Genomic DNA, 17894 nt, shown 5'->3' with positions numbered 1-17894 from the left:
TATTTGATGCTAACCATAACTACATCTTACTTCTTAACAAGGCCAAACCCCAAACCCCCTATAGTTAAATTTTGACTTAAGTGTACAACTTAAAAGTACTAAATATAAATATAAAGGATAACAAACAAATTCTGTGAGTATGACTTTGAATTTAAATTTGAAGTTAATTTTAAAACTCCATTTAGTTAACATCCAATGAGTTGGATCTGGTATCTGGTCACATCAGACCTGAATCTGAACCGTTTGCATCACTAGCCTCCCGAACTGACCTATGCAGTTCAAATTTTCGAAAATTTCGAGTCGTACCCATGTCACGCGTCTTCGTGTCCAATGTCTGTGACATGGTTCCAGACTCGTCAGTTCGGATCAGGGTTGGAACTGGAACCGACCCGTGGGTAACCCCAAAGAGATCTCGGGTCCTTAGCTCTGTGCCTCTGTCTAAGTCAGGCCAACTAGGGTTTTAAGGATCAGAAACCCGAAGCAATCTTCTTCTTCTGCAACTCTGCAATTCCCTTTCTTTCTTTGTTTTGCAGTTGCTTATTTTTCTTCTTCTCACTTGGGTCTCTTCCTCGTCGTTGTTTCCGCTCAGTTCAACATCGCCAATCCGACGACCGGGTGCCAGATGAAGCTCGAGATCGACGATGACCAGAAACTGTGAGTTCTTTTCCCCTTTTGGTGTTCTCTCATTCACCCTGCTTTTCCTTTTCTGCTTCAGTTGAAGTTGGCTTATAATATGATGTGAAGACAATTTTCTACTTCTGATGGACACGTTCCATCTGATGATCATTACCCACTAAGATCTCTGAGGCCTTGAATTTGATATGATCCCTTCGGGGGAAAGAAAATATCATCTATTTTGTGCATTTGAGACGAGATTTCCGTGAATGAAATATAGATTTTTAATTGGTTGATGAAGAATTATGTTTTGACATATCGGCTCGCTTGTGCTTGATGGATGTTTTGACGTTGGCGTGACCAAACTATTTTTTCCTTGTGGTTTTTACTTTCCTAATCTTTTAGTAGATTAACCAAAGTGTTTTTTATTCTTTTGTAAGTACCGTGATTCGTTCCCTCGGAATCTAGCCTTTGTGCATGTAAATCAGAAACATTGTACTTCTGTCATTGCGTATCTGTTTATTTTGTTTCGATTTAGACGCAAAATGCAGGGATCCATGCATTGTCATCCAGCTGAAAGAATCTCCCAGAGCTGATTTATGACAAAAAACTTTTAGTTTGTGATCTTCCTTGCCTTTGCTCCATGTCTAAATTTTTAGTTTGTGATCTTCCTCTTAGGTGGGTGAGTGCGGCGATTCCTACAAAGAAGACTCCCATTGGAAATATCATTGTTGGTTTTTCATCATCCTTCTTATTGTTGTTGTCATCACCATCTAACCATCACCTTCATACATTGTGCCGCCTATGTGGAATTGGCTTTTCAAACCCAACTTTTCCATATGTTTGTTTTGTTTCAAGTTTTATCTTCCATAAAAATGTTACAGACTTCCAAAGTATACATCAGCAAAAGCTATGCACTTGTTCAAGTTCTATAGTTATTCCCTTGTTCATGAACTATTTATTTTTTTTGTGTATGGAATCTGTGGAATGTTAAGTCTGTTGCAAATGTTTAGAGGTTGAAGCTGCCACGTCTAAGGTGCGGGCAATGATTGGACATTATCATAGAGTGGCGAGCTTCAGATCATATTACAGCTTCCCTTTTTTGCTTTGGTTGATGGCTTATTTGACAACTAGATCACTTATAGGTTGTTGCCTCATGGCAATTGCTTTTTGAAGATCATAAGCCTATTAAGGAGTAATAAAATGAAATATCAGTGTTGCTCACCTTCCTAACTGCAACAGAAAGTGATGCAGGGCAGAGCCGTAATGCATCTGGGTGCTATAGATCCATTTGTTTGTTTTTTGGATTTTTTTTTCTTAAACTTGGATCTATCCCAGATCCAAATTAGACTAAGGTTTTTGGTCTTTGCTCATTAATATTCACTCTAAAGGATTTTCATTAGAGATGGGTGAATGAATTTATGAGTTATTTTCTTGAATTTTAGTTAATTTTTGTAGACTTCCAATAGATCATAATTTTCATAGATTAACGGTAGAGTAGCATAGATTGTAGTGGTAGTCTTGTCTGCAATCTCTGTGCAAGATTGCATCAGAAGCCAATAACCTAACCAGTAATAAATTATTGGAACACGATGGCCATGGAAAACTGTCTCCATTTGTGTCCCACATGCAGTTACTGGTGGAAGCTTCCTTAATGGCTTTAAAATTCAGTCCCAAAGTAGGATCCTGCTTTTCCCGAGGCTATGGTTTCAACAAGTACAGATTGTGCCATACAAAAATTTGAAAATAGGATTTCAGTGATGCTGTTGTATATACATTTAAGAATGTGAGACTTCTTGTGATTTTTTTTTTTGTTTTTGGTCCAAGGGAAAAAACTTCTCTTCACCGACTTCACATTTGCTGACCTCCGGTTGGTGAAACCCTTGAGGTTCCCCTGCCTACCGGGGAGTACACCCAGATTTGACCTTGCGGCAAGGGATGCAACCTGTGGGTTACGAACTGGTGACATCCTGTCAACTTGGTGACATTCACAAGTTGCCCCTCCCAGATGAGTGTAGCCCTTATGGGCCGAGACTCCTTGTGTTTGCTGTGGGTTCAGTTAGGTTTTATGTAGCCTAGCTTTTGAACAATGGGTTTATTCTTATGTGCTTGTGCACTTATGTCTATGTGAAAGCTGTAATCAGACCGCATTGACATCCAATAAGTGTCTTGCATCATGTCTTACACTATATCTCTAATGCTGCATGGGAAAAAATATGGAGCATCTATGTGAAAATAGTTTCCTGGACTAATACTTCATGCTTCCTTTTTCTTGTGCATATGTGCTTAAATTGAAAACATTACCTATGATGGTGACTACTTGTGCATATGTGCTTGTGTCTACACTGATTAGATTATTTTATTCCTTTCCGTGAGCTCAAAAACGTTCTTTAAGATATGGATGATCCGAGGCTTCTTCGTGAATAGACATGTTTAGTGCACCTCTAATGTCTCTCTTGTGGAAAAGTTTGGTAATTCTAGAGTAGGCTGTGTGACTTATGAGAGGATGCTGTAACTTTAAGAGAGACTCTGAAATGTCTTTATGACGATCAGAAAGGCTGCATTACCTGTGATCAGTGCTGCATCTGCCTGGTCATTGGATTTATGCATGTTTTTTTCACTCTAATGTATACTTTTTTATGACAGATGTACTAAAGTGCGTTGAGAGTGTTATTATGCATTGAGTGTTGTGAAACCCCCTCCGACGGTTTCATCTCAAGGGATAACCACGAAAAAAAAAACAACGGTTTCCCCAAAAGGGAAACCGCGTTTCCAGAAGGGTGTGAGGATAAACCTCACCCCCCAAATCCGCTGGAGGAGGGTGAGGGTTATCCTCATCCTTCACCCTAAGCCCTCACGCAGTCCCTCTCCCTCCACCACGCAGCGAACTACCGACAGAGGGAGAGGGAGATAGAGAGAGAAAGAGCGGAAGAGAGTGAGGAAAAAAAAGGGTGAGATCAGAGACTTACTGATGCTGGCGCCGGCGATGAGGTACTCCTCCCTCCCCTTCTCATTCTTCATCATCTTCTTCTTTCTTGTTTTCGGTGGGTGAGGGCCGGCATCCATGGCTACCGGCGATTTACAGAAAAGAAAAAAAAAATAGAGAGGAAGAGAGAGAGAGAGAGGAGAGAGAGAGAGAGAGAGGACCGGCCGACCGATGCCGGTGGCTGGCCCCTCTCTGTTTATTAAGAAGGGGATGACGAAAGGGGCGATGCCCCTTTCACCCCCTTGTTGGGGTTTTATTTGGGGGACCGTGTCGGTTTGGGTGTGACCCAGACCGAACCAGGTCGGTCTGGGGGCGACCCAGACCGAACCCGCCGATCGGGGTCGCGCCCAGACCTAGCCAGAAGAAAAAAAATGGAGGGTCTAGTTCTGTAACGACCCCAACTCATACCTTTGAAAAATACGGATTTTTTTTTTCTTTTTCTAAGAATTGCGGAAACCTTCCCAGAGATCTGGGGTCCTCACAGTTCCACTTTCCATTGGATAGCCCATCCACCACAAACGAAGTTGCAATTATCACCCATATCAACCAACTAAAACTCTTTTATTAATGAGTAAGAAAATTTCAAAGACAAGGTTTTCTTCAAATGAAAGTAAAGTAACAATTTCAGAATTTAAAAGAACTAAAAGACAAAAGAAGGAGCCATTATGTCCTCTACTGAAGCTGACAAGCCCAAGTATAACTCATTCATCCCCAGATGCATGTCCAACTTCACTGTTCACCATTTCCTGTGAAAAACCAACGAAGTAGGGTGTCAGAACCGAAATTCTGAGCACAGCTACTTCTAAAGAAAACAGGTGAGAGAAAGAATATGGATAAGATTTCATGCAATGATTTGAGTGAGTGCAGATATAAAATTTGCAACATTCAAATATCCATAACTACCAATAATTGCATATACTTACCAGTCAAGAACAGTAAAGCAGTGTCATATATCAATAACTAAATAATCAAACCTTTCATCATGATTTCACAAAGTAAATCATATACTACCATCAAATGATGTCATGATATCAAGAATGATTCAAACATGCATGATCTAATGCATAACAGAAAAATGCATGATTATGTGCAATATATGATTTCTTCTGTTATCTTTCATTTAAGTTTCATCTTTCCATATCCATGCCCTATTAGATGCACACATCTTTAAGTTTCTCTTTTTAATTACCGTGGCTCGCGGATACACCAAACCGGTACAAACCCCGAGGTCAAGTAGGTTCCCAGGGTAGCTTAACACACAATTTGTATTTTAATACTGGGTTCCAACTTAGCCCTCGACCGATATCAGGAAACAGCACCATCCTTCGGAACATTAGACCTTCACATCTAATGTCGGGGACACAAGGGACACCCCACGCCCACAAGTGCCACTTCCTTGGTACCATAAACTCACAGCTGTGACTAACACACCACTCCCGGGTAAAGTGGTGGGCTCTCCCTAAAACCGTGGCTAGGAGAAGAATCTCAATATCGGGTTCAGGGGCAACAACACACACAGAGTTTTTGTATCCTCACAGTCTCCCCAAGACCGGATATCCAAGACTCTCATACTCCAGATGAGATATCCCAGAAAGTATATTACACTGTTCTTATTCATTATATTTTTAATTAAGTCCATTTCTTTAAGTTTGCAATACATATGAAAAAAGTAAAGTGAAAACCCCGCATCCTCCCTTGCAGGGACCCATTCGAGACTCCAGCCCGTATAAACCACTAGAATAGTGTAGTAAAGTGTCAAACTATCTTATGTGGTTTAAGTGATACATTTAAAAACATAAGTAAGAGAAAACCAAACCCACGGCTCTCCAGGCCAATGATGGTCCATTTAGGCCATTGATGCATCGTATGCAAAAAAAATCATAACTTGCAATGTATGCAATAATACCAACATAATTACAAATGCACCTTCATTCAAGCTTCCACAGTCATAGGCATGTGTGACCATTTATGTGTAAGTGTTTTCATGCAATCACTTAATATACATGCATTCATCCATAGTTTCATAAGTATATGAGAATAATTATGCATGGAAATTAAACATGTCTCATCAGGTAGATACATGAAATCTTCCATTCGTAGCATGAGTTATCATCCACACACAAGCACATAAACCGGATCTAGAAATTTATATGTCAGGGCTGCACGCCTTTACATCAGGTATGCACCTATATCAAAACAACTTTGCCATGCCCTATTAATAGACATCAAATACCTCACATGTTATAAACTATAAAGCATGCTAACATGTGCCAAATGCATGTGCACTCATGCAATCCTAACACAATCATACGCATGTCAACCAACCCAACTATATACATATGCTGCAGGAACAGAATTGGAAAAATCTCAGGCATAAGCAATATTTTCATCTATTTCACCTGTATGAAATTATTATTATGGACAACACCAACCATGACAAACATGGTTAGCTTAATGCACGTGTATCAACACGCATTCAAGATGTTTCTCTCACGATTTCAGTGTCAGTACATCCCACACACACACAGTTTTATAACAGAAGTTTCATTTTCTTTTTGGCACCGAAGAAACCCACATCTCTGCAATTTCATGACAAGAATATCATTTTCTGTTCAATGCTGAAACAACCCACACATATGCAGTTTAGCAGGTAAAATATTTTAGATATGGTCAACATTTCATAACCACTTTCAGAACGAGTCTAGGTATTTAGGAAGATATAAAGAATACAAGCATGCTGGCATGTGTAACCAAATATTCAGAACACGACTATATAGATAATAACAAATAAAGTTATCAGCATGTACTTATTAACATTGCATTAACCTAGGTATTGTAGTTATTATTCACAAGCAGGGAACATAGCAAACTTTTAGAACATATCCGAAACAGTAGGTCATACCTGTGTTGCCCACTTAATATTAATATGCATCGATCATTCATATGCAAGTACTTGAAACAAATATATTTCACACCAAATCCAACACTATCATAGGCATAACAAGGGTATAGCTATTTATATTTATACACATGAATTTCGAAACTACTTGATTTGGGGTGGAACACAGCATAGTGCAGACTTTGCAAACACAATACACCCGAAAATCACATTAAATCCTACCAAGTTGGATTACCTATGCATGCCGAGCAGAATTTTCCCCTTTTTTTTTTTTCAATCGAGTTACAGGCCAGCTTCCAGCTGACTAGGTCAGCTGGGCCTGCTATGGCCCGATTCAAAAGGTGCACAGCACCCAGCCGACTTGGGTCGACTGGGCGGGTCACCCCCCCCCCCCCCAATGCGCAGCATATTTTTTTTTTTTTTCATGCCCAGCCGATCACTCGGCTGGGTCTGCTATCATGGCTGAGGCCTGATCGGCCAATCGAACCGAGTTCGATTGATCCATCAGCCAAAACCCTCAAAACCCAAATGACCCAACACGTATTTTTCTCATTGGAAAACAATAAAAACACAGCTAAAAACAGAGAACACAGGTAGATCCTGTATTACTAAAAAGGGTTCCCATGGACCCTCATCTCAAAGAATTACATGGGATCGAACCCATGTTCGATCCCTCACCTAAATTCGATAGGAGCCCCGTACCTTTTTACGGTGGTTTTCCGATGGCTGGAGGCTGCTGTCGTGAAGAAGGGAGTGTTGATGCTGCTTGCCGCGGCCTTCAATGGCAGCCGGTAGCCCACGCTGCCTGACGATGGTGTTTTGCCCTCCGGCGTGCGCGCACCGAGCGAGAGAGAGAGAGATGGGGGAAGAGAGGGATCGAGTGAAGAGAGTCCCCTCTCCACTCCCTCTTATCGGGCAAGACCCCTCCCCCCTTCACGTCGAGATGGGGGGAGGTCGGTTACGCCCTGCGTAACCCCCCCCCCCCTCCTTTCCTTTTTTCCTGTTAGGGTTCATCGGGCAACCCTTATCGGGTTGCCCCTTTTAAAAAGAACTCGGGTCCGGGTCTGAGCCCGTGCCCCGCGATGCTGGGTCCATTTTAATAATGGACCCGGTTCGCCCATGAGTGTCGGATCCTCGGTTGGATTCGTGGATCCAATTGTGGGTCCGACCCTCCATACTAAACTTTATTTATTTTTTTCTTAATATAAATACTATTAATTATTTATTTAATTAAAAATTACTATTATAAGTATAATTTGACGCCCCCTTGTGGGTTATTTATGGATCCGATAACGGATCCGAGGCCCAAAATTAGAAAAACACTTGTTATTTTCAAATAAATAATTATAAAAATTGAGGTTATTACAAGTTCAGCCTGGGTGCAACCCAAACCGAACCGGGTCGGTCTAGGTTGCACCCAGGCCGAGACAACCTTGTTAAAAAAAAAGAGAACTTTGGTTGAACTGGTTCAGACCAAACCGGTTTTGATTGAACCGGTTCAAGTGGAATCGATTAAGACTGAATCACGTCTGAATTGAACCGGTTTGGATAAACTCGAGTCAGGCTGAACCGGTTTGATCTATCTGGATCTGGGTTCTCAATTTGGATCCAGTTTGATTTGGACCTGTTCTAGATCCAGACTGACTGTTCTGGATTTGATTGGATCAATCCTGGATCCATATCAGAACTGGGTCTAGATCAGACTGTTTTGGATTCAGTCAGACAGTTCTAGATCCAATCAGAGTATATGGATCCAGTCAGACTGTTCTATATCCAGTTAAAATGTCCTAGATCCATTCAAACTATTCTAGATCCAGTCAGAATGTTCTGGACCCAGTCAGACCATTCTGGATCTGGATCTAGATCCAAACAGACAGGGTTGGATCCAGATCAGAAATGGATCCGGATCAGATCATAAGATAGTCTCGAATTGTATCGAAATCCAAAATAACCATAATACCCTTTTAGGTACCCGAGATCCATTTTGGTAAAATGGACATAACTTTGCACCCCGAACTCAGAATTGAGTGAGGTTTGGTGCGTTGGACTCGTATCAAAGAGAGGAATCTACTTACTCAGTAGTTTTGGTTAAATTACAAACAACAACAACAACAACTACGCCTTCATCCCAAAACAATTGGGGTCGGCGATATGAACCAACAAAGAAAATCATTCTGGGTCTTCCACATGAATCCTTCTCCTCCATTCATTTCTATCGAATGCCATGTCCTCGGTGAGGTTCAAAGCATTCATATCCTTTCCTATCACCTCCATCCATGTCTTCCTAGGCCTACCCCGACCTCTTTTAACTAATATATTTTCCCATTTCTCCATCCTTCTAACTGGAGCATCATTAGGCCTTCGTCGAATATGTCCAAACCACCGTAAACGATTCTCTCTCATCTTATTTTCAATGGGCGCAACGCCTACCTTCTTACGTATCTCCTCGTTCCGAATCTTATCTTTTATTGTATTTCCACACATCCATCTTAGCATACGCATCTCAGCTACACTCATTTTTTGAATATGATGTCTCTTGGCAGCCCAACATTCCGTACTATATAGTAAAGCGGGCCTAATAGTCGTCCTATAAAACTTTCCCTTCAACCGCAATGACATTCTACGATCGCACAACACTCCAGTTGCACTCTTCCATTTCATCCACCCAACCTTTATCCTATGATTTACATCTCCATCAATTTCTCCATACTTTTGAATGATAGATCCCAAATATTTGAAAGAATCATCCACCGGTATTTCTTGCTCACCAAGCTTCACTACACTCCCATCACTACTTCGTTGCTTACTAAATCGACATTCCATGTATTCTGTCTTACTCTTACTCAACTTAAAACCTCTTGCTTCCAATGTCTGTCTCCATAATTCTAACTTAGCATTAACCCCAGCTCTAGACTCATCAATCAAAACAATATCATCAGCAAACAACATACACCACGACACATTTTCTTGAATTGATCTCGTAAGCTCATCCATCACTATAGCAAATAGGAAAGGGCTTAAAGCAGATCCTTGATGTAACCCAACCGTTATAGGAAAATTGGTTGTCACCCCTCCACAAGTGCGGACATTGGTTACTACTCCTTCATACATATCTTTAATTATACTAATGTACTTGAGAGAAACACCTTTCTTCATCATTGTCCACCAGAGAACGTCCCTAGGTACTCTATCGTAAGCCTTCTCCAAATCAATAAAAACCATATGCAAATCTTTGTTCCTCTATTTCTCTCAATAAGTTGTCTAAGAAGATGTATAGCTTCCATAGTTGATCTTCCAGGCATAAAACCAAATTGATTCTCCGATATCATGACAATCTTCCTCAACCTAGACTCAATCACCCTCTCCCAAAGTTTCATAGTATGACTCATGAGTTTTATATCACGATAGTTTTGGTTAAATTAGTGATACAAAAATTGAGGTTCCACGAGTCAATTCGGGAGGGGTATTTTAGTAATTCTATAAAAAGTTTTGTGCATTAATGCGATCATGTATGTGTAATAACCAGATCCTACTGTTAGAGCACCTTGAGACTCGATTGCGGTGAAAGCACAATGTTCGCACTTGAGGTAAGGGATATTATAAGTAATTTTAGATATAAATAAATATTTTTCTATGTTGTATGTTATTGTAATATTGTGAATGAAATGAGTAGCATGATAGTCTTTGAGTGAGATCATGACATGCATAAAATTTCCATGCTTGACATTCTGAGTTGAATTCTTATACATGTTATTATGATATGCATGTTAGTTGTGGTTTGTCATGCATGTTAGAAAGAGAATTGATTTGTGAACGCATGTCTATGTGATTATTAATATCATGCATTGTGATGAGATTATGTTTAGATTGGAGTCCTTTTTATTCTATGGTAAGGGCTACCTGGTTTACGGTCAGAGTGCAGCAATCATGGAGAGTGACCCGTCGATGATTTAACGATGTAGAGACACTACATCATTGCGTGCTTAGTGAGGGTTGTGTGTGAGTCCTAAGGTCATCATAAGATTTAAGAATGAGGTTCGTTGTGTTCATGACATCACTCGTGAGAGAACGAGTGAATTATGAGTTTGAGAATGTAGTTCAATGTGTTAAACTTAGTCATGACTTAGGATTTCACTCACACCGGGTTTGGGACTCTAGAGGACCATGAATGGTTGATAATCATCATGGTTAGGATGTAGCATGAACCATACCGAGATTGAGAGTTTGACCTCTCGGCTAGCTACCGGTGGGGTCCTCGTGGTGGTTCATTGCAGTGCTTGGTGGTCCGGAGACCACTGAGAGTGTATGGTTCATTGTCTGGTCAACATGCAGAATTGGGGTGTTCTACGGGATTGATACGCCTATAGACGGCTATGATCGGTATAGCCGACCTAGTTATAGTTGTTTTGAAAGAGTGTTGAGAAAGTTAATGGGGTAATTAAAATATACAAACTTGTGTGGTGTGTCGAAAACTAAACTAAGACTAGGGGCTTAGAGCCCACTACAGTTGTAAGCTTAAATGTTTATTTGCTTATAATTATTTTTTACTGGGTTGTAGACTCATCCCCATATTTAATTACAACTGTAGGTTACAGGCACACTAGCACTGACAGAACTTGATCAGCTTCTTCTTATTCAGCAGAGCATTTGGTAGATTTTATGTTTATGTCATTGAATAAATATGTACTTGTTTTTTCTTTGTTATGAATAATTAACATTGTTAAGAAAAAGTTGATTATGGGAATAAAATGAAAGAAAAATTTTGTCACGTTTTCTCTGTGTGAACTTTATACTATTTCTTTTTGGGAAGTAATACCAACCGAACTCGGACTCTCGAGGTCCCAGATCGGGGTGTTACAAGTGTGTTGTGGCTGGTAACTCATCGCCTTGAATAATCAAGCAATGAGTACTGATGTGCCACAAACTCAACATAAAAGCACCTGATATTTGTAACTTCTTTTAGGCTATGGTACCCGGACACTCCATTTTGCCCTCCATACCCGTGTCGACATGTGTATCCCCATGTTGACATCTTGACATGCCATTTTGCCCTCCGGACATACAAGTTTGTATTTAATTTATAATTTATAATTATGTTTTCAGTTTATAACTTTATATTTTCAGTATATAATATATATTTTAGATATAACATATATTTACATTATATTCAGTTTATTTTGTATTTATGTGATATTTAATATATATAATAATATATAGCTGTGTCCCCGTACCCACATTTTTTGGAATTGTGGTGTAGTACCCGCCCCCCACCTGTACCCATGCTACATGGCTTTTAGGAGTTTTAATGATTCTGTCTCTGTATTTATGTTTTGCTGATGTAATTTTGCAGTCGTGCATTCTTTGACAAGAATTTCACAGGTCAGAGGTGATGCTCTCGGAGAGGTGATGATACTTCAATGGCCCTTTTGCATGTTGGTTTTTGCTTATGGGGCAGGGGCTCATAATTTTTTTGCTTTCTATTGCTCAGGAGTTCAAGGGCTATGTCTTCAAAATAGTGGGATGATGTGGCAGGCAAGGATTTCCTATGAAGCAAGGGGTACTAACTCCAGGTTGTATTCGTTTGCTATTGCACAGAGGTAGGTCTCAATCTGCTTGCGCTGTGGTGGATGTCACCCTTGCAAATTTGTTACAATTCATTGCTAATTTATTTGCAGGGACATCTTGCTCCCGTGGGTATGGCAGACGCAATGGCGCATAGAATCGTGGCTGCATTGTTAGCCCTGACTTGTCTGTGCTGAACTTAGTCATTGTGAAAAAGGGTGACAATGATCTTTCAGGATTAACCGACACCGAGAAGCCAAGAATGAGTGGTCCAAAGAGGGCATCAAAGATCAGGAAGCTTTTCAACCTATCTAAAGAAGATGATGTCCGGAAGTATGTCAACACTTACCGCAGGACTTTCACTACAAAATCAGGTGCCTTCCTTCCCATAGTCATATTTTTTATCTTCAAAATAGGGGGAACACTTATCCCTTAAACAAATAGCAGTTTGTTATGTCTGGAAATCCAATAAATCAGCAGTTTGTGGTATAACAGTTAATGATGGAGTTTTCAGTTTTGTTAGGTGGCTATTTCTTATATGGAGGGTTGGTACACGTACTGAAGCTTCCAAATTTTTATGTCCAAGTGATCTTTGAACAACGGATGGGCGGGGATTATATATGATTCACATACGCAGTGGGAGGGATCCTCGCTCATGTACTGGTTATGCATTGACAGGCAAAAAGTGCAGCAAAGCTCCAAAGATACAAAGGCTCGTGACACCTTTGACACTGCAGAGAAAGCGAGCCAGAATTGCTGAGAGGAAGAAAAGAATTGCAAGGGCTAAGGCTGAGGCGGCAGAGTATCATAAGCTGTTTGCAACCAGGTTGAAGGAGCAGGGTGATCTCGGAAGTGAGAGCTTAGCAAAGAGGAGATCCAGGCTTTCTGCTGCATCGAAGCCATCAGTTGCCGCTTAGGCATATCATGTTTCTTTAAAATTTTGATGAACAGGAGTGTCTAAATGTTTTTGAGATGAAACCTAGTGTAGCTGTTGCTGTAATGAGGTTGAGGTGGTACTTGATGTTGCTTTCCTACCTAGTTTTGAGAACTTGTTCGAGAGGATATTTGCTGCTTGTTGTGTTCATCTTTTTTTTTTTTTCTGTGGAAAGTCGTCACATGGAAAATGGATAACCATTTGTAGTCGTGTGTTGCTGTATGTCCATGTCTTCAATGATTTTGCTTGGGTCTCCCTAGAACTGTTTAATGATGCACCTTGTACCGTTGTTTTTCTTCTTGAACATGCACAAGTCCATATTAATCTTTACCATGTCAGGCCTTTCATTACATATCAAGTATGCTGCTTAAAGAACTAATTTTGGACACTAATAGCTTTGCTGCTTGGGTCTCCCTGGAACTGATCAAGGATACACCTTGTACAGTTGCTTTTCTTCTTGAACATGCACAAGACCATATTAATCTTTACCATGTCAAGCCTTTCATTGCATATCAACTATACAGCTTCTAATAAGCATGCTTTTCCTATGATTATGTCATTTAACAATGTTTACTATTAAGATTCCATCAAGGCTGCATCCACTGGTTGATTGACACGCCTGCAGTTCTGTCGAACTTCTCCATCTGTTGTTGAAGGTGGCAGGTTCCCGAGTTTAATCATCCCCTCTACAAAAGCTGAGAAAAACAGCTCCTGGTCCTGGCTGAACTGGACCACCCACTCACGGGTTTGGTTGCTCTCTGAGTACAACACTTGATCAGAATTAAGAAAACCTCTTCCATTGATGAGGTCTGTGAAGTACTGGTTGTCGAAAACACGCGGAGTGGCATCAAGACCTCCGGTGACATTTCCATCCCCACCCAGTGGGCACAGTTGGTCGAGTGTCTGCCGGAAGGATGTGTCAATGGTTGGGTCAGGATGGCCAGAGCCGGACTGGTTGTATAGGCGGAAGACAATGGAAAAGCACCGCCCGTCGCCGATGGAGTGCGAACCCGACAGCGCCGCCATGTTTTCTATCGAGAGGTTGAATCGTTGGAAGAGTTGGATCAAGTAGGTAGCATTAGAGCGTGGGCTGGGCATGATCTGGTTTGATGCTTCTTGGCTTGCAAATAGGCTGTCTTTCCTCCCCAACAGAACATCCCAACTTGGTCCACCGCTCTGATTAGTTTAAACCATGATCAACCATTAGCCAGAAGTGTTTTGAAAAGGATAATAATGCATGGGTCCTGCAATATATTGATCATCTATTCATGCTTTTCTTGATGGCTCATAAAGAGTAATATTATAATGAAAAAAAATCTACAAAAAGGGTAAAAATAAAACTAAATCTAATTAGAAGATTGGATAATGATATATGCTGCTCTTCCTTTCTTTAGGGAATGCTTTAATCCCGGAAGAAATCAACGTTCATGAGCAAATCTATGGCATGAGTGCAAAAGGTTTTCCTTTATTTTTTCCTCCATAGGTCTTTTAAAAAAATTTGGAAAAAGAAACAGAGAGACTGGTGAAGAGAAAAAAAATCTGATCACCAATGGACAGTTCACAGTTTAAAATAATGCTAACAGACAATAATAGCACAAAATAGGTTTTTCTTTTTCTTTTTCCGGTTTTGGGGTACAGAAAAATCAAACTTGTAGTTCAATCACTTAACTCACCAAAGCAACAGCATCCCTTGCTGCCATGATGATGATATCCGCACAAGAGACCACACCAGGGCATATCTCCTCCAACTCCTCCTTGATTTCATCAATGACTTCAAAGGATCTCAGTGAATTTATGTTTGAGAGTGCTAGCTTCTCTCCCAGCATGGTGGGGGTGTCATCCAGTAAAAGAGATGCATCACAACCCTGAAATATAGGAGAAGCCAAAAGCAAAATAGACACATACCAGACGTGTGAGTAACAAAACTAACCCAAAAGATTTCCAGTTTTTGGAACCACTAACATTGACAAAGCAGTCATGGAACTGCAGCCTCATGACAGAGGCTCCATTCCTGGCCTCCCTTCTCATGGCTCTGGCCATCACCTCCCTCACTGTGTTCTCCGCTTGAGGGCATGTCTCTGAGTAATAGCCAACCTGCAGGCCCATCGCCATGGTTGATGAGAGGAGGAAGAAGAGGAGATGGATGACCATCTTGTGGATGCTTGCTGCTGCTGCTGCCGCTGCCGCAGAGAATGGCATATGACTTTCTGAGGTTGTGGGGAAGGGAAGCAGAAGAAAAGGTGCTCAGGTGCTCTTGGTGGGGGGTGGATCTATGGTAGCGTCTGGCTATTTGAGGACCACTTTTTCAAGGCATCATTGTGTCAAAGAACGGAGGACAAGTGGTAAATTGCAGCCAATGGCTTCCATAGCCTTTTCCTTTGCCGTCCTTTTATTTCACATTAATGATTTTCCTTGTTTGGTTTTCTTTTTGCCACTTTTGAGGGGAAAATATCCTCCTAGTCCTTTGTCACATGAATTTTTGTGCATGCTAATCTTGAAACCTCTACAGTAAAATATTGCAATTTTACCGAACCTAGATTTCATCTTCTTCTTTGAACTTTCTTGTTAGTGATAAGCTGACAAGAAAACACCCATGGGTCTGGCTCATTTCATACCATGTTGCCAGTTTTGCAAAATCAATGAATGGATGCAATCCCGAGAGAAAGGCCGCAGGCATTAAGGGGGACATTGCATCATTAATTTTTTTTGTTCTTACTTGCATAAAATTGTATACAATTGGGAAATGAAATTGACCCAATTCCTCAAAAGCTTCAAAACAGCTTTCTGGCTAGGGATTTCGATTGGATGTGGCCAATACCATATTCCCCTAAATGTTGGCTAAACGGATTCAAATTTAGATTTGAATTTGAATAATGAAAAGCTCATACCAAATCCAGTTTTTTTCGAAAGGCAAGCTGGGGTTAAGCAGGCCCCTACCAGTTATACAACTATACCATTGGGTTTTGAACCTGCACCATTCAAACACAAGGTGACATGCACTAGCTGCTCCTACCAGACAAGTGGAGCCCCCATTGGTCCAGATCTGCTTTTTTACATGTAAATGGATTCGGATATCCTTTGAATTCGTATATTTCTTGAATTCGGTAGCAAAAACTCAACCATATCCTTATCTGATTATATTTGGATATAGTTTTGGCTTACCAATTGCAACTAAACATAATCGAATTCCCCTAGATATCAGATAAAATCAGATTCATTGACATCTCTCTCTCTCTCTCTCTCTCTCTCTATATATATATATATATATATATATATATATATATATATATATATATATATATATATATATATATATATATATATATATATATATATGGGCTTCGAGAGAATGATTTTGCAAACAGGCCCATCCCAAATATTTGGTTTAAGAGGTGTGACCGTGAAAGCGGTCCATGATTTCTTATTTGCTTAAAAGTTAGGCAATGCTTGGTTCTCTGCGCCATAATAAGCATGGGAAAACAGGCCCTTGCAATTTCAAGATATGCTAATTCTTAGTGGGATTCCAGAGAGCTAGTAACTTTTTGAAAATAACAAACGCCTCCGCATCTTTTCATACAATGCTAAAAAGAAAAAGAAAAAGAAAACGTGATGACTTCTTGACCCAAGTTGCAAATTTGGAAAAAATAAAATGCCTTTGTTCTCTGCCATTTATTCACTGTGCTCTAGATGCTGTTGGTCGACAGCATAAACTGTTCTTGCAATTTTAGGTGGGGACTATCTGGGACACAAGAACCTGATAACGATGGTTGTATGCCGTTCATCACAAGGATGAACAGCAGCCGAGGGACCCCTAACCTGATCCTCATCCATGTGAATGGACGGCATCTCAAAGGCCACCACTTACCTTTGTTTCTAACTGTTCATTTTGCATGCTGGAGATGCCGTTCATCCAGAGCATCAATGTGGGACCAAAGGGGCTTGGCTTGTCTGGTAGGAGCAGCTAGTGCACATCACCTTGTGTTGGGATGTTTCGAGTTCAAATCGTATCATTGTATAACTGGTAGGAGTCTGCCTAACCCCATCTTGCCTTTCTAATAAAAAAATGTTTAAGTGGTGGTGTTTGGGATGCTGTTTAACATGGATGAATGGCGTCAGAGGGCACAATATGGTGGACACATCATATTTGGATTCTCCACTTTCTTCTTTTAAGCAAATGTTTGTTCGCTTGGTAACATTTTTTTTTCTGACAATGGCATAGATGGCACTAATTTTGAACACAATATTGAAACTACTAGAACATCAGGAACATTTAGACGATCAGTTTTTTGTTTTTGATACTTTTGCCCTTTTGTTGCTTCAAAAATAGGTGCCATGAAACCAGTTCGAGCATGGCGCCTGAATTTTTCAGGCAAAAACTTGCATAGCATATAATTTTTTCAATGAAGTTGCCTGATTTTTTCATGGAGAAACTTTAGAAAAAAAGTGGTTTTGACTAAGCCGCCTAATTTTTCAAGCGACAAAAGGGAAAAAAATAAAAAAATGCTCCTCAAAAGCTAGTGCCATTCACGTCTTTATCATTTTTTTTAACAGAAACTCACCTGGTAACAACTTAACAGATGCTGGCTTTTTTTTCATTTCTCAAATTTTCTTTACCTTGTTAATTTTTAAAAACTAACTTGACTTTATTGAATTGGCTGGCATGACATGACATGACATGTTGATTCACTTCCATAGAATGACATCCTTTTCTCCTGTCATTGCTTTGACATGTCATTGTCATATGTCATCAAAATGTATTTTAGAAATATTTTCACCAAACGTTCCAGCCTAATTCATTGGCATACCACACGTTTCACTTTACAAATGCCCACAAAAGTTTTTACTTGGTTTAATCAAATGATCCCAATAGTAAACCAACATTGGGTTGTTGGGTTAAC

The 17894-nt window shown here is 40.3% G+C and overlaps 1 protein-coding gene and 1 pseudogene across 2 annotated transcripts; one reads left to right on the top strand and one right to left on the bottom strand.

Moving 5' to 3' along the window:
• The first annotated feature begins 532 nt into the window (after positions 1 to 532).
• Positions 533 to 14146, top strand: LOC149846709 (small ribosomal subunit protein eS6-like; annotated as a pseudogene). The gene is made up of 4 exons (XR_016430311.1): positions 533 to 654; positions 11989 to 12097; positions 12176 to 12436; positions 12741 to 14146. The product of XR_016430311.1 is annotated as a small ribosomal subunit protein eS6-like (transcript).
• LOC149846708 (peroxidase 17-like) lies at positions 13287 to 15248 on the bottom strand. Its single transcript, XM_089996512.1, has 3 exons — positions 14959 to 15248; positions 14670 to 14861; positions 13287 to 14172 (listed from the first exon to the last, which is right to left on the bottom strand). Exons 1-3 carry the CDS (start codon positions 15193 to 15195, stop codon positions 13573 to 13575), a joined length of 1029 nt encoding a protein of 342 aa, XP_089852638.1. The 5' UTR covers positions 15196 to 15248; the 3' UTR covers positions 13287 to 13572.
• Between the last annotated feature and the right edge of the window lie 2646 nt (positions 15249 to 17894).

The sequence above is a fragment of the Nuphar pumila genome, chromosome 2, assembly GCF_984573655.1.
Source record: "Nuphar pumila chromosome 2, dmNupPumi1.hap1.1, whole genome shotgun sequence".
NCBI lineage: Eukaryota > Viridiplantae > Streptophyta > Magnoliopsida > Nymphaeales > Nymphaeaceae > Nuphar > Nuphar pumila.
The sequence above is the reverse complement of the archived record's forward strand: the minus strand, read 5'-3'. Positions and strand labels throughout refer to the sequence as shown.

What these genes read in the sequence shown, in the direction of transcription:
- LOC149846708 (XM_089996512.1), bottom strand. Translation starts at nt 15,195, where the DNA reads ATGCCATTCTCTGCGGCAGCGGCAGCAGCAGCAGCAAGCATCCACAAG. An exon ending in TCCATGACTGCTTTGTCAAT is followed by an intron (nt 14,862 to 14,958) that starts GTTAGTGGTTCC and finishes CCTATATTTCAG; the next exon opens with GGTTGTGATGCATCTCTTTT. An exon ending in CAAGGGATGCTGTTGCTTTG is followed by an intron (nt 14,173 to 14,669) that starts GTGAGTTAAGTG and finishes TAAACTAATCAG; the next exon opens with AGCGGTGGACCAAGTTGGGA.